Source organism: Aotus nancymaae, unplaced genomic scaffold, assembly GCF_030222135.1.
Source record: "Aotus nancymaae isolate 86718 unplaced genomic scaffold, 86718_ANA_hifiasm-v0.15.2.pri h1tg000012l, whole genome shotgun sequence".
In the NCBI taxonomy this organism is placed as follows: domain Eukaryota; kingdom Metazoa; phylum Chordata; class Mammalia; order Primates; family Aotidae; genus Aotus; species Aotus nancymaae.
This window is the reverse complement of record NW_026988423.1, coordinates 6,456,606-6,470,474: the sequence shown is the minus strand read 5'-3', so window position 1 is coordinate 6,470,474 and position 13,869 is coordinate 6,456,606. Positions and strand designations below refer to the sequence as shown.

Below are 13,869 nucleotides of genomic sequence, written 5' to 3'. Positions count from 1 at the left end.
ACTCACAGTTCCTCATGTCTGGGAATCACAATCTTAGCGAAAGGCAAAAGAGGAGCAAAGTCACATCTTGCATGGAGGTGGGCAAGAGTGAGTGTGTGCAGGGGAACTCCCCCTTTATAAAACCATCAGATCTTGTGAGATGTATTCACTATCATGAGAACAGCACAGGAAAGACCCTCACCCATGATTCAATTACCTCCCACCAGATTCCTCCCATGACATCTGGGAATTATGGGAGCTATGATTCAAGATAAGATTTGGGCAGGGACACAGCCCAACCATATTAACCTCCAATAATATGAAAACACACATACACAAGACTAGTCATTATATCATTATTAATAGTTAAAAATATTGGGCACAGATTCAATATCAATGCATTGGACATTGTTTGAACAAATTATGATTAATTTTCACCAAGGGACAGCAAAATTTTGTTAAAAACCAGGGAGGAATTTTTGGCTCACATAGTCTCTATTTCAATTACTAAATCTGTGGTTGTAATCCAAAAGCAGCCATAAAAAACGTATAAACAAATGTGCATGGCCCTGCATCACAGATCGTTTACAAAAACAAATGGTAGGTCAGATTTTGCCTGTGGGCCCTAATTTGTAAATCCTTGATTTACACAATGGATTTACATAACAATACATCAATTTCAAAAAAGATTGAAGAAGATTTCTATAAACTGATATGGAGGGGTTTTCAGAGGCTGATCAAAGTAGCAAATCTAGAACCATTTGAGCAGCAAAATAAATTATGATGATAATGGATAATAACCACTTCAATCAAATATTGGATAATGAATAAATGTCAGGAAAAGAAAGTACTTTTCGTTCACTAACCGTGCATTCATGGATATGCATTTTAAGTATTTATACCTATTTGTATATATATGTATTTATATATTTGTCACAGATTATTGCTCTTATATTACTATTATTTTTATCTAATATGTATATATAATAATGTTATTATTATTTCTGGGCTCTCTATTTTGTTCCATTGGCCTGTGTGTCTGTTTTTATGTCAGTACATGCTGATTACTATAGTTTTATAGCAGATTTTGAGATCAGGTAGTGTGATGCCTCCAGCTTTGTTATTTTTCCTCAGGATTGCTTTGACTACTTAGAGTTGTTTTAGTCAAGGTTCTCCAAAGTGACAGAGCCAATAGAGTATATATAGAGAGATATGAAAAGTTATTTATTAGAATTGGCACACTTGATTTTGGAGATTGAGAAATCTTGCAGACCATCTTCAAGTGGGAAAACCAGGAAAGACAGTAATGTGTCTCAGTCCAATTCCAAACTGCAGAACCAATAAAGCTGTGGTGTAATTTTCAATCCTGAATACTGGAAATCCTGAGGGCTACTTTTATGAGTCTTGTAGTTCAAAGACCAGACAACCTGGAGTTCTCGTGTCCAAGGGCAGGAGAAGAAGGATGTCCTGTCTCAGGGAGAGAAAGTGAGAATTCTCCCTTTCTCTGCCTTTGCTCCACTAGGGCCCAGAACTGATTGGATGTGCCCATTCACATTGAGGGTAAGTCCTCCCCACTCAGACAACCAACTCACATGCTAATCTCCTCTGGAAACATCCACACAGACACACCTATGATAGCCCGATCATCTAATGAAACCACAACTACCTGGGCTTCCCTTTTAGCAAAAGAGGGATCAGTTCCTCCTGAAATATTAAGAATAAATAATACCTTACCTGCTATCTGAGTATACCTTAATCAAGTTAAGTTCAAAATTAACCATCACAGGGTTTTTTGTGGTTCCATGAATGCTTTAGAATTCTTTTTATTTCTGGGAAAATGTCACTGGAATTTTGATGGAGAGAATCTGTAGCTCACTTCGGGTAGTATAAACATTTTAACAGTATTAATTCTTCCAGTCCATGAACATAAAGTATCTTCTATTGATCCATGTCTTCTTCACTTGCATTCTTCAGCGTTTTATAGTTCAGCGTACAAGTCTTTTGCCTTCTTGGTTAAATTTATTCCTAAGTATTTTTTTTAGCTATTGTAAATAAGATTGTTTTCTTGATTTCTTTTTTGGATAATTTTTTTTTTAAATAAAAATGCAATGAATATTGTATGTTGATTTTGTATCCTGCAACTTTACTATATTGTTTATTATGTCTAACAGTTTTTTTTTGGTGGAATCGTTAATATTTTCTAACTATAAGATTATGTTATCTACAAACAGGGACAATTTAACTTCTTCCTTTCCAATTTCGATGCTTTTTATTTCTTTCTCTTGCCTAATTGCTCTGGCTAGAATTTCCAGTACGCTGTGTTGAATGGAAGTAGGAAGAGTGGACATCCTTGTCTTGCTCCTGATTTAGAGGAAAAGATTTCAATTTTTTACCATTGAGATGATATTAGTTGTGGGCTTGTCATGTATACCTATATTGTGCTGCAGTGCATTGCTTCTATATCTAGTTTCTTAAGAGTTTTTAATCACGAAAGGATGTTGAGATTCGTAAACTGCTTTTCCTTTAACTATTGAGATGATCATTTGGTTTTTGTGCTATATTCTGTTAATGCGTATATCATGTTTATGGATTTGCCCATGTTGAACCATACTACATTCCAGGGAAAAATGCCACTTGATCATGGTGTACCATCCTTTTAATGTATTGTTGAATTCAGTTTGCTAGCATGTTGTTGAGGATTTTTGCATCGATGTTAATTGAGGATATTATAATTTTCTTTTCTTGTAATGCCTTTGTCTGGCTTTGGTATCAGGGTAATGTTGGGCTTGTAAAATGAGTATAGAAGTATTCCCCCTGCTTCAGTTTTCTGAAGTAATTTGAGAAGGATTGGTACTAATTCTTCTTTAAATGTTTGGTAGAATTCACCAGTGAAGACATCAGGTGCTAGGCTTTTCTTTGACAAAAGATTTTTGATTACTGATTCAGTCTTCCTGCCTGTGATTGGTCTGTTCAGATATGCTGTTTCTTTATAGTTTAGTCTTGGTTGATTGTAAGTTTCTAGAAATTTATCTATTTCTTCTAAGCTATCCAATTTGTTTCTATATAGTTATTTGTAATAGTCTCTTAAGATTCTTTGTATTTCTGTATAAGTTGTAATGTTTCCCTTTTCATTTCTGATTTTAGAGTCTTCTTTTTATTATTAGCCTACATAAAGGTTTATCAATTCTGTCTTTTCAAAAGACCCACTCTTAATTTTGTTACTCTTTTATATTGTTTTCTGAGTCTCTATTTTATTTATTTCTTCTCCGATCTTTGTTATTTCCTTCTTTCTACTAGCTATGGACTTAGGTTGTTCTTTTTTTTTTTTTGGTTGTTGTTTTGAGGAATGATGTTAGGTTATTTATTTGAGGTCTTTCTTCTTTTTCAATGTAGGTGTTTTTTTGCTACAAACTTTTCTCTTACAACTACCTTTGCCGCTTCCCATAATTTGTAAGTTGTGTTTACATGTCATTTGTTTCGATATATTTTTTAATTTTCCCTTTGATTGGTTCTGTGATCCATTGATTGTTTAGAAGTATGTTGTTTAATTTCAAAATATTTGTGAATTTTCCAGTCTCCTTACTGTTATGTATTTCTAGTTTCATGCCATTGTGGCAAAAAAAGATACTTGATATGATTTTAATCTTTTTGAATGTGTTGATTATACACTTTAAAAAGTTAACTGTATCTTTAGTAGGTTTTTCAACTTCTTTAATTACACTTGACTTACTAACGCATACCATTTTTGGCAAAGGTATGAGACAGAAATCTCTTATCCAATTTAATTTATTCCACATTCCTTCACTTCTCTAATTGACTTAAGATGTGGTCTTTATCATACCTTAAAATATTTTGTATCCTTTATTCTTTCTATTAAATTCTTTATATATTTCTAGTTTGTGGGTACCAATTTACATTATTTATTGTGGTTTTATTAAATCATTTCAAATTTTTTAGACCAAGTTTCTTCGATTGCTTTTCTTTTTTGGATTTTTCTTTCTTTTACAAATTTATTTTTAGAAATGTGAAAAAATAAATAGCAGAGAAAAACGTGTCCTTAGGAAGATAATATTGAAACTACTACATTCTACTAAATGTATAAATTTAATATGAGTGTAATGAAATTATCAAAATATATTATATAATTTGATATAGATCTTTGATTATTTTTCAGTTAGGTCTTAGTGAAGATTTATAATTTTCTTTTCATAGGTTTTATAATTCTCTGTTAAACATATTTCTATTTTATATTTTATAGCTTTTATTATGTTTTGACTTACTCTTGACAATACAAAGGAAAACTACTGAATTTTTATTGTTTACTTTTATTATCTGAGACTGTATCAAACACATTTCTCACTTTTGAATTTAACTATTTTTGGTTAAAAATATTGAATTTTTTATAGTAGACTATTATTATATAGCCTGTAAAGTAGTAGATTTATGTTCTCATTTCAAACTTTTTTGTTATGTTTTATTTTACTTACTGTTGAAGTTTTTAGGTATAAAAAATAGTAATGATAATTACAAACACCTTTATTTGATTTCTTATGTTAATGGAAACATCTCTGGTATTTCCCCATGTCGATTTTATCTAAAACAGTTTACTTCACTACGTCAAAGATGTGTCTGTTACTCTTAGTTTATGAAGCTTTTTCTTATTTTCTTTTAATAAATGAAGAATAGATATTAAATTTTATCAACTTTTTGGATCCATGGAGCTAGTGATTAGTTTTTGAATTTTAGACTTTTTCTTAGAGGACCTTAGTTTTCCTTTAACTTTCCGTTAAGTATATTAATTTCCTTTGTAGTATATGTGGAAACTTGAGGTCCAAATTGTATTTGAACATCTCCAGTGAAAGAAAACTAAAAACAAGACAAAAACCAGCAAAAACAAACAAAACGATAAACCAAGAGCAGCTCAGTCCATTCCTGATATGTCTTTATTTACCAAACTTGGGTGACATTGATCTATAAATCAACAATCTTTTCAACCATCCTCTAAATATTTATGAATCACTCCTTTGTTACCCAGCTCATATTTTTCAGTCATGCTGACAAACATATCACACTGTGCTCTTGGTAAATAGTTTACTAAAAATTTCCCAATAATTATGTCGAAAGAGATGTTAATTTAGTACAAGATAACTTTTTCTCTAAGTGAAACCTTATTAATCACAAGTGCTTATAAAATAAGTCTATGATAGTGTTAGAATTTTGGACAATATCTATGTCAAGCTCAAATTAGAGCAAAAATGAAATTATCAATCCATAGAGTCTTCTATTTGTTTCTGATGGTTAATAACATAACATTTTAGCTGCAAGAGAGATACTAAATTATCATAACCTCTTTATTTTAAAAATTAAGAAATTGAGGTTCAAAGATACAGTAGCACCTGCTCAAATTTGCCTCAAACTGGAGTTTGCAGAGCACTTTCATTCCTGGAGAATCAGCCCCTCTGCAGCTTCTGAGGTGTTTCTGTTCTTACATGTGGTAGGAGTCAGGGCTTATGCTTTAAAATATCCAGATGCAATCATGACTAAACTTTTACCTGTGCTTCTGGCCAACCAACTCCAAACTGGATTTCCCAGAGAGACTCCTATGCTAGCTGTTTCCCATCAGCAACAGCAACTCACAGACTGCAGCTTTGTGTAACTTTTGAGTTTCTTGAGTCATTAAGCATTTAATGTTTTCTCAACCTTTTGCTCCTAGTGGCAATTTCTTTTCCTTTCCCTTTGGGGTTCTTGCCTGAGACTTCCAAGAGCAGGGGTCCCCAACCCCCAGGCCATGGACTGCTACCCATCCTATTAGTAACTGGGCCACACAGCAGGAGGTGAGCAGTAGGCAAGCCAGTGAAGCTTCACGTGTATTTACACTTTTCCCCATCACTTGCATTACAGCCTGAGCCTCTACCTACTGTGAGATCAGTGAGGGCATTAGATTCTCCTACAAGAGTGAACCCTATTGTGAACTGCGCATGTGAGGAATCTAGGTTGTGTGCTCCTTATGAGAATATAATGCCTGCTGGTCTGCCAGTGTCTCCCCTCACCCCTAGATGGGACCATCTAGTGGTAGGAAAATGAGCTCAGGGATCCTATCAATTCTACATTATGGTGAGTTGTATAATTATTTCCTTATATATTAAAATTTAATTATAATAGAAATAAAATGTACAATAAGTTTAATGCACTTTAAAAATCCCAAAACCATCTGTCCCACCCCACAGGTCCATGGAAAAATTGTCTTCCACAAAACCAGTCCCTGGTGCCAAAAAAGTTGGGGATCACTGCTCTAGAGGACAACTCTTTTTCTTTACTCATTTTTCTCCTATCAGCTTTTCAAAACAGTGTTATTATATGTATATTACGTGTATACAGTATATATACACGAACACACATACATATAAAATACATATATGTTATGTATTTTCTACACACATACATAAAAAACATCAGTTTTTGTAAAATCAATCTATTAATCAAACAGTGCAGATATGTATAATGAGGCAAAGGTCCTCTCTCATCAACATCTCTTCCTCTGCCCACAGAGACATATAGCTCACCTTCATTCTCATATCTCAGAATTAATGACTGAGCGTTCATTTTATTTCAGTAGCATAAACATATTACATAAACATACGTAACCTTTAATTGCATAGCAATTTCCAACGCTGTAAGAACTCAGTCCTGTGCTCACCCAACAATTTTTAACTTTAAAAACTATTGTTTCTTTGTTCACTCAGCTTTCTTCATGACTCCAAATCTACTTAATACTTCCATATTAGTGCAAAAATATATTATTTGATCATGTTTTGTCTTTTTTTAAATTGGTTTCACCATGATTTTAATGTAAAGTGATAAAACTGCATGGATAACTATATAATGAGGGAAGTTAGAGATTGAGGCATAATTGTATACCAGCTTACTGATGAATAAACCGAAGCAGAGAGAGATTTAATGACCTCTCTGAAATCATGCGACTTCAGTTAGGGAAATGGCCGAAATGAAAATCCAGGCTTTGAGACTTCTGCTCTAACGATCCCACTCATCATGTCATGAGCTGTTTCAGAATCTTCTAACATTTGTACACCATCTTATTCCTTCGGTGTACTCAGTAAATGCCCCTGGGATTGTTGGTCTAGTACTCACTATACTTAAAAACAAAAAACAAAACAAAACAAAAAATAGAGAAAAACTTGTCCTTACCAAATGATAAATTGATTTCAGAATAAAAGTTTAGTAATTTTTTCAATGTGAAGGTTGTTACCTGTAAATGAAAAAAAGTATTAGGAGAAAAGGCACAAACAGCTCAACTAACTATAACAACAGCAAAATAAATTGTCTCAATTTTTTTTTACATGAAAGATTAACACTTCAACTGACACTACAAGTATTTTCTAACTTGGCTTTAACTCACAGAATTTGAGTTGGGTGGAAAACGTTTGATATTACTTTTCCCATGAATGTTTTCCCATACTTGGTGTTGCCAAAGAGATGAGTTTGGCAGTTTAACTAAATATTTATTGACGAATTCATTCAAGCATCAAAGCTAATGTATACTTACAGATAGCAGTTGCCACAAACAAACTTCAGGCAGAATATCTTATTGCTAGATATGATAACCAGAAAATTGTAAGAATTTTAAATCATGGCTCTACATGTTGAGAGATCAAAAGGAAAGCTTTTAAATCGGAAACAACAGACTTCAGAACGATCCAGGGTTGTTCACTTCCCCAGGGAAAATGTTCTTTCAGGTGCCAAGAACATTTTTTTATTTTTTCTATATTCCATCCATGCATCCATGCATGCAAGCACGCATATAAACATGCATGCATCCTGCATACCTGTGACAAATACAAAGCTAGATCCTCTGGATAAACTGGTTTCTGCTCTGAGTTTCTGTTCTAAATTTAAAGGCAAACTCAGAAGTTTCTAAATGTGTGACCTCTTTTGCCCTTTATCAAATCGATTGCTTTTGCCCACCCTTCCAACATTCATTTTGTTGTCCGCCTGTTCGTGGGAAGCATAGGCACCTTTGCAGACAGATTTCAGTCTGGCTTTCTTCCATCCAATTGCAATAGGCCTCTGATCTTTTCATGGCTGGATGCTTGCCACACATGTCTCAACTTAACAAGCGCCTCCTTGGAGGGACCTCTTTTAACCACCTCATCTGAAGTAGTCAGTCACCAGCTGCCATCACAGCAACCTGTTTTATTTTCATTGTAACATTTGTCTTTGATATTTTTTCATTTGCTTATTTAATCGATTCCCCTCTCTGCCATGAAAGCTCTATGAGGGCAGACAGGTGCCTCATCTGCTTGTTTGCCTCTGAATTCTGTAATAATTTGAAACGCAGTTGGCATTCATTAAATATTTGTTGACTGAATGAATGGATTCTTAATTGGCTACTACTGTGTAAAGGTCTACAAATACTGATTCATCCTTGTTGACAAGTTTTTACTTCTCACATGTATGCATATTTATCAGAATTGAAAACTAAGTCTTAAAAATAAAAAGCGTGGAAATGTGGGAAACATCTGGCAGAAAAATAATTCTGGCACTAGCAGTGATGGAAGGAAATTTTTTTCTCTGAAGTAAGCAGGTTGTTGGCCTCTTTATCGCTATCATCGGAAAATGCTTGCCTATTTTTGTTGGTTTCCTCAGAAACTGGGAACATCTGGCTTTGGGAACACAGAACGTTGTTCGTTTTTAAAGCAAAGAGTCATAATAACTTTAGGAGTTGAGAGTAGGAGAGAAAATGCCCATAGAAAACGAAGGCAGTCTGGAGAAAGAAGAGGCTCCTATCCCTTTTAAGGAACAGGTTTCCTTGGCTCTTCGAGAGTGGTTCTTAAAAGAATCTTCCTAGAAAGTCCGCAGTTGGGTCCTTACTAAATAGGCCGACTAAATAGTAGAGGGGAAAAAAAGTGTGTGCCTGGCTCCTCCTTGTTCAGATTCATACCGCCTCCTGAAAGTTGTGGCTACAGGACATGCTTTGGGTGCTTTCTAGAACGTCGCTCTGATCCCTTTAAAGGTGGGGATCTTGACGGAGAATGCGGGGGAAGAAGGCGGGAGCTGAGGGCTGGAGAGTCTCGGTTGACATAGTAACTCTTCAGCTCAGTCTCCCTTGTTCTCGGCTCTCAGGCTTTGCTGCCACCCGCGGCCCCGCCTGTGCTCTCTCTGCCCTGGGGCCCCGGAAGCATCCTCGTGGGGTCTCCTCGGCCTGACCCGCTCAGGTCAGGGTCCCCTTTGCACCCCCTTAAGTGGTGACTTCTCCCTGGGCCAGCGGGCGAGCCACACGCGGCGGGCATCTGCACCCCTGCCTCATCGCCGTCCCCTGGGCACCGGTCTGCCCAGGACCGGTTCTGCCACTGACGCGGGCCCTTCGCACCGGGTCCCTGCTGGAACTGTCCACTCGCTTCCCTCGGGAGTGGAACCCAGGCCAGTCGGGAGTTCCTGCCATGAGCCAGAGCCCGGAGTTCGGTCCCCGGAGGGGCAGTTATCCCCGGGGCACAGTCGGAGCCGGTGCGCGGCGCAACGAGAGCCAGGACTATCTGCTCATGGACTCGGAGCTGGGAGAGGACGGCTGCCCGCACGCCCCGCTGCCTTCTTACAGCTACTACCCCTGCTTGTGAGTGCCAGTGGCGCGGGCGGGTCGGGCGCGGGCTGCGCGGACGGAGGCTGTGCGCTCGCATGAGTGGCCGAGCCCGGTCCGCGCGCGTTCTGAACCCGCGTGTGTACCTCCTAGGACGGTGCTGGGAGGTCTGTGAGAGCCAGGGCTGGGACCCGAGTGAGTGGAGGGGCGCGCGGGGAGTGGGGGTGTGTGTGTCTAGGTTTGCTCCTGGTGAGTACCCATGGATATGTTTGCCCAGGAAAGTGAGACCGCGGAGTACCAACACCATTGCAGGTGAGAGAGCTGGTCGATTTCTCCAGACCCCTTGATCCTGTGCTCCCGAAGAGACTGGATCGCTGCGTAACAGGCATGATATGAACAGGGGGCTGATTCAGATGTGCGCCCTGGTGACTCTTGGCCTCTGTGGGAGAGATGACTACAACTCCAAGGGTTGGAGCCGCCTGGGTGCGTGTGGGTAACTCTGGAACTCGCGCGCCTGGTGGTCTCCACGCCTGGCTTAGCGCTTCAGGCTGAGCGCAGAGGTCCTTGGACCGCCGGACAGCCGAAGTTAGAAGGCGTGCTTGGAAGGGGGTGGACATGTTCCCCAGAATATTCTCTCCTCGGTCCTGGGGCCTTGGGGTGAAGACAGAAATAGAATCAATAGGCCTCCCCACTGGCTGCGCGAAGGTTTTTACCAGGGGCGGGAGTCGGGGGAGACGAGCCTGTTAGGAGAGTGTGCCGGGAGACTCCTGGGCTGTAAAAGTGAGGGCGTCGGGGTGGTTTGTATTGGCCTGTGGGTACCTACAAGGTTTGTTTGTGAATCTAGGGTAGTTTTTTTTAGCGGGGTGGGTGGAGGGAGGAGAGGTAGGGAGTAAGCAGAGTGGACTCCAGAAGAAAAGACTCCGCTTCCCCACACCACTGTGACCACATGTGCAGCGGGCAGATAGTATTTCTGCGCTTTCCCCTTTGGGTGATTGGGTAGTTACGTTTCCTGACTTATCACATCCGCCTGCAAGTGGTTTCTCCAGGTTCTCAGCTCTATAAACAGCTTTAGTTGGAGGGAGGATTCCTCCCCTTAGGAGCCTGGGAGACCCTCCTAATAGATGGGTGGTGCGTCAGGGCTGCCTGCCTCAAAGCCTGCTGCGGTGCCCTAAGTAACAGGTGCGCCCCAGTAAAGGATCGCTGCGTCTAAGCAGCGATCTAAAAGAGCATCTAAAAGAGGTGAGCATTTAAAAGAGGTGAGTCCCAGTAAAGAGAGTATCTAACTTTTCTCAAAGATAAAAGAAAATAGTTAGAACTGGTTTCATTAATCGGTGTGCTGTGCAAGTTAAGAGCATTTACAATTTTTTATATATTTTTCTTTTTAAAAGGTCAAGACATAATTCCCATATCATATAATTCCCCCATTTAAGTTGTACAATATACTATTATTTAGTATATCCATAAAGTTGTACAGCCATCACCAATATCTAATTCCAGGACAATTTCATGATCCAAGAAATCTTATATTGATGTGTTAAATTAGAAGATATTTTTATGTCTCATAGTACATACAGGCTCTTCCAACTTTAATGGGTGGCATACAGATCATCTGGAAATCTTGTTAGAATGCAGGTTTTGAGAAGGCAGGTCTTAGGTGCAGCCCAAGGTTCTGCATTCTTGACAGTCCCTTAGATGATGACAAGGTTGCTCATCCGTGGACCACCCTCTGAATAACAAGGTGATATATGATGGGAAAAAATAAGAATAGAAAGAAAAATAAATTCTGGATATTTGGAAATGCTGCTATTTAAAAATTTGCTTTGAAAGTGTAAGTTTAAGGCACAGATGGAATTTTTATTGGCTTAAACTTGAGATATCCTATGTCTGAGGTTTATAGGTTTGGCACCATTACCTCCCAACTAAACTAAGTGACTAAAAATTTATACTGCTTTTTAAAAATTAGACTGTACCATGAACAAAACATTTTTTTCATTCTATAATCTCTATAATCACTTGTCACTGTGTCAAAAAATATTTGATTGAGAAACTTGTGGTTATATGTCAGTAGTGAGAGAGACTCTCAAGTTGTCCTGAAAACTGTCCCCAATGCTTTCTTCAAATGTGGCTTACTGCCTAATTTGTCTGTTTATTGTTATTAAGTTTTTCAGCTACAGGTTCTCACTGTGCTGCCCAGGCTGTCCTGGGCAAAATACATATTCTCATATGCTATTTTGTGAATATGTATTTTTCTCTCTTAGTTTGAGAATCCTGGACTATTCTTAATAAATATAACTGAGCAGCAGAGTGATAAGCAGAAATATTTTAATGTGCTTCAATTCAGATCATCCACCCTCTGTGTCATATAAAGGTACTGTAATACATGTAAGAGTGAGCCATGCTCTAGAATTTGAGTTTGATTTTATATGAATCTATTATTTCCAAAAGATTCTATAGTTATTTTTCATCCACTGTTTTCTCTGACAAGGTTTTAATTTTTCCAGTTCAATAATCAACTAATGGAAAAATTTTAACCAATAAACCAAAGTATTTCATACCTATGATGTATGAGAAAGAGCTAAAGAAAATTACTTTCTCTGGTAGAGTGGAAATCAACTCTTTCATATGCTTTTGACTTGTGATTTATACAATTTCATTTTTTTTTCAGTGGGAGGTGTATTTCTGAAAATGGCAATCACTAGTACATTTTAGATATGAATATTGCCATTTTCTTAAATCATTGAGATTTTCACTTATAAGATCTCAAGTCTTTGTAAGTTGTCATTTCTGTGGAATAAATTCTGTGACTCTTGCCAAAAATTTCTGTTGCATAGTTTTCTTATTTAGTAAGATTTTTGCATATATTTAAGGGGCTTTTACTTCTGAAAATTATGGTAAATTATCTCATTTGTGAGCAATTATGTATTATAAAGCCTTAAATAGTAAAAGTAGTAACAAATTAAAATGGTGTTTAGAAGAAAATGACTCATTTTCTTTTTTTCAACTTTCAATAGCAAATTAATTAATACACTCGATCAATTTATAATGGTGATTAGCAAGAAAGGCCCATGTTCTGCCAAGGTCCCAGGAGGCATTTCAGACTTCCTTTATTTAGTCAGAACTTTAAAGATATGTCTACAGTTCATCACTTCTGAACTTGGGGAAGAATCCCAGACATTAAAAAAAGTTAAGCATTTCTAAAATTTCAGGATCTGAAAACACAGTCCAATTAAACTTTCTGCTTGGGAAGGAGTAAATGATTAATTATGAATAATGAAACAGTGAACTTTAAAGCACTGGCAATGCAGTTGACTGAGACAATCTGAAAAATTTATGGTTACAAACACCTAGCAGTACCGGATGGAAGATTTTTGAGTAGTTTAAAAATATTATCCAACTTTGGGAAAAATGGAAGGGCAATCTACCATGTGCCAAGAACAAAGACGTTCAAAGTGAGTATGGATTGTGAGGTGATGATGTGGCTACCATAGGAGTTATGGTCTTGGTGACCAAGAAGCCTGGAATCTAATGTCCATATGAGACAGAAAGAAGGGAAACTTGGTGCCAGATGAGGTAGAGAGCTGGAACTGAGATATCCCTGTGCCCCGCATAAAACCGTTAAATAAAAATGTAGGCTAGAAATATATACCCACTAACATAGAGTGAGAACAGGAAACTTTATTAGTAAGACGAAGAGAAATCTCCCCCTTGAGAATTTCAATTTTGGGTTTTTTGTTTTTGCTTTTATACTCTACCTAACTAGCCTAGAAATTATCAACCTGGAAAATACTCCTGGGGCTCCTACGAGAGTAAAACACAAAATCATTATGAAAGAATAGTACCAAGCATCTAGATTGCCTAGGATTTTCAGGAAGAAAGCAAGTCCGGCTAAAGATATGCTAGCTACAATGAATGACAAAACACACAAGAAAATGATCGACCGAGTGAGAGTCAGAGGATGATACAATCCGTGAGTGAGCGTTGACACACGACATGCAGTAGTGAGTGGACTTTTCAAAACTTGAGATTATAAAACAACATGAAAAAGAATATTTAAAATGTACATATAAACGTTGACAATATAAATGAAGAAATCAAACCCTAAGGAAAAAAACAAGACATTTTTAAAGAAAAAAAACAAATAGAACATCTATAAGTAAAAAATACAATTCTTAAAAAGTTCAGTGGAAGGGTTAAATGTAGACTAGACAGACCATAACTGATGATAATACCCAAAATGCAGAGACATAAAAAATAGAAACTATGAACGTCGTTAAGAGTAATGGAGCTAGAAGGTAAGA

The 13,869-nt window shown here is 37.4% G+C and overlaps 1 protein-coding gene across 3 annotated transcripts in view; it reads left to right on the top strand.

Moving 5' to 3' along the window:
- Window positions 1–13,869, top strand: part of TRPC6 (transient receptor potential cation channel subfamily C member 6) — a 161,415-nt gene that overhangs the window by 22,378 nt on the left and 125,168 nt on the right. Inside the window, exon 1 of one of the 3 annotated variants that reach the window (XM_021671675.2) lies at window positions 9,438–9,607. The exons of 1 other annotated variant lie outside the window; for it this stretch is intronic. In XM_021671675.2, the coding sequence (XP_021527350.2) occupies window positions 9,438–9,607 (170 nt within the window). Of the gene's footprint in view, window positions 1–9,437; window positions 9,608–10,662; window positions 10,811–13,869 lie in introns of those variants that run through there. One more of the 3 variants, XM_064375354.1, reaches the window with a different exon arrangement.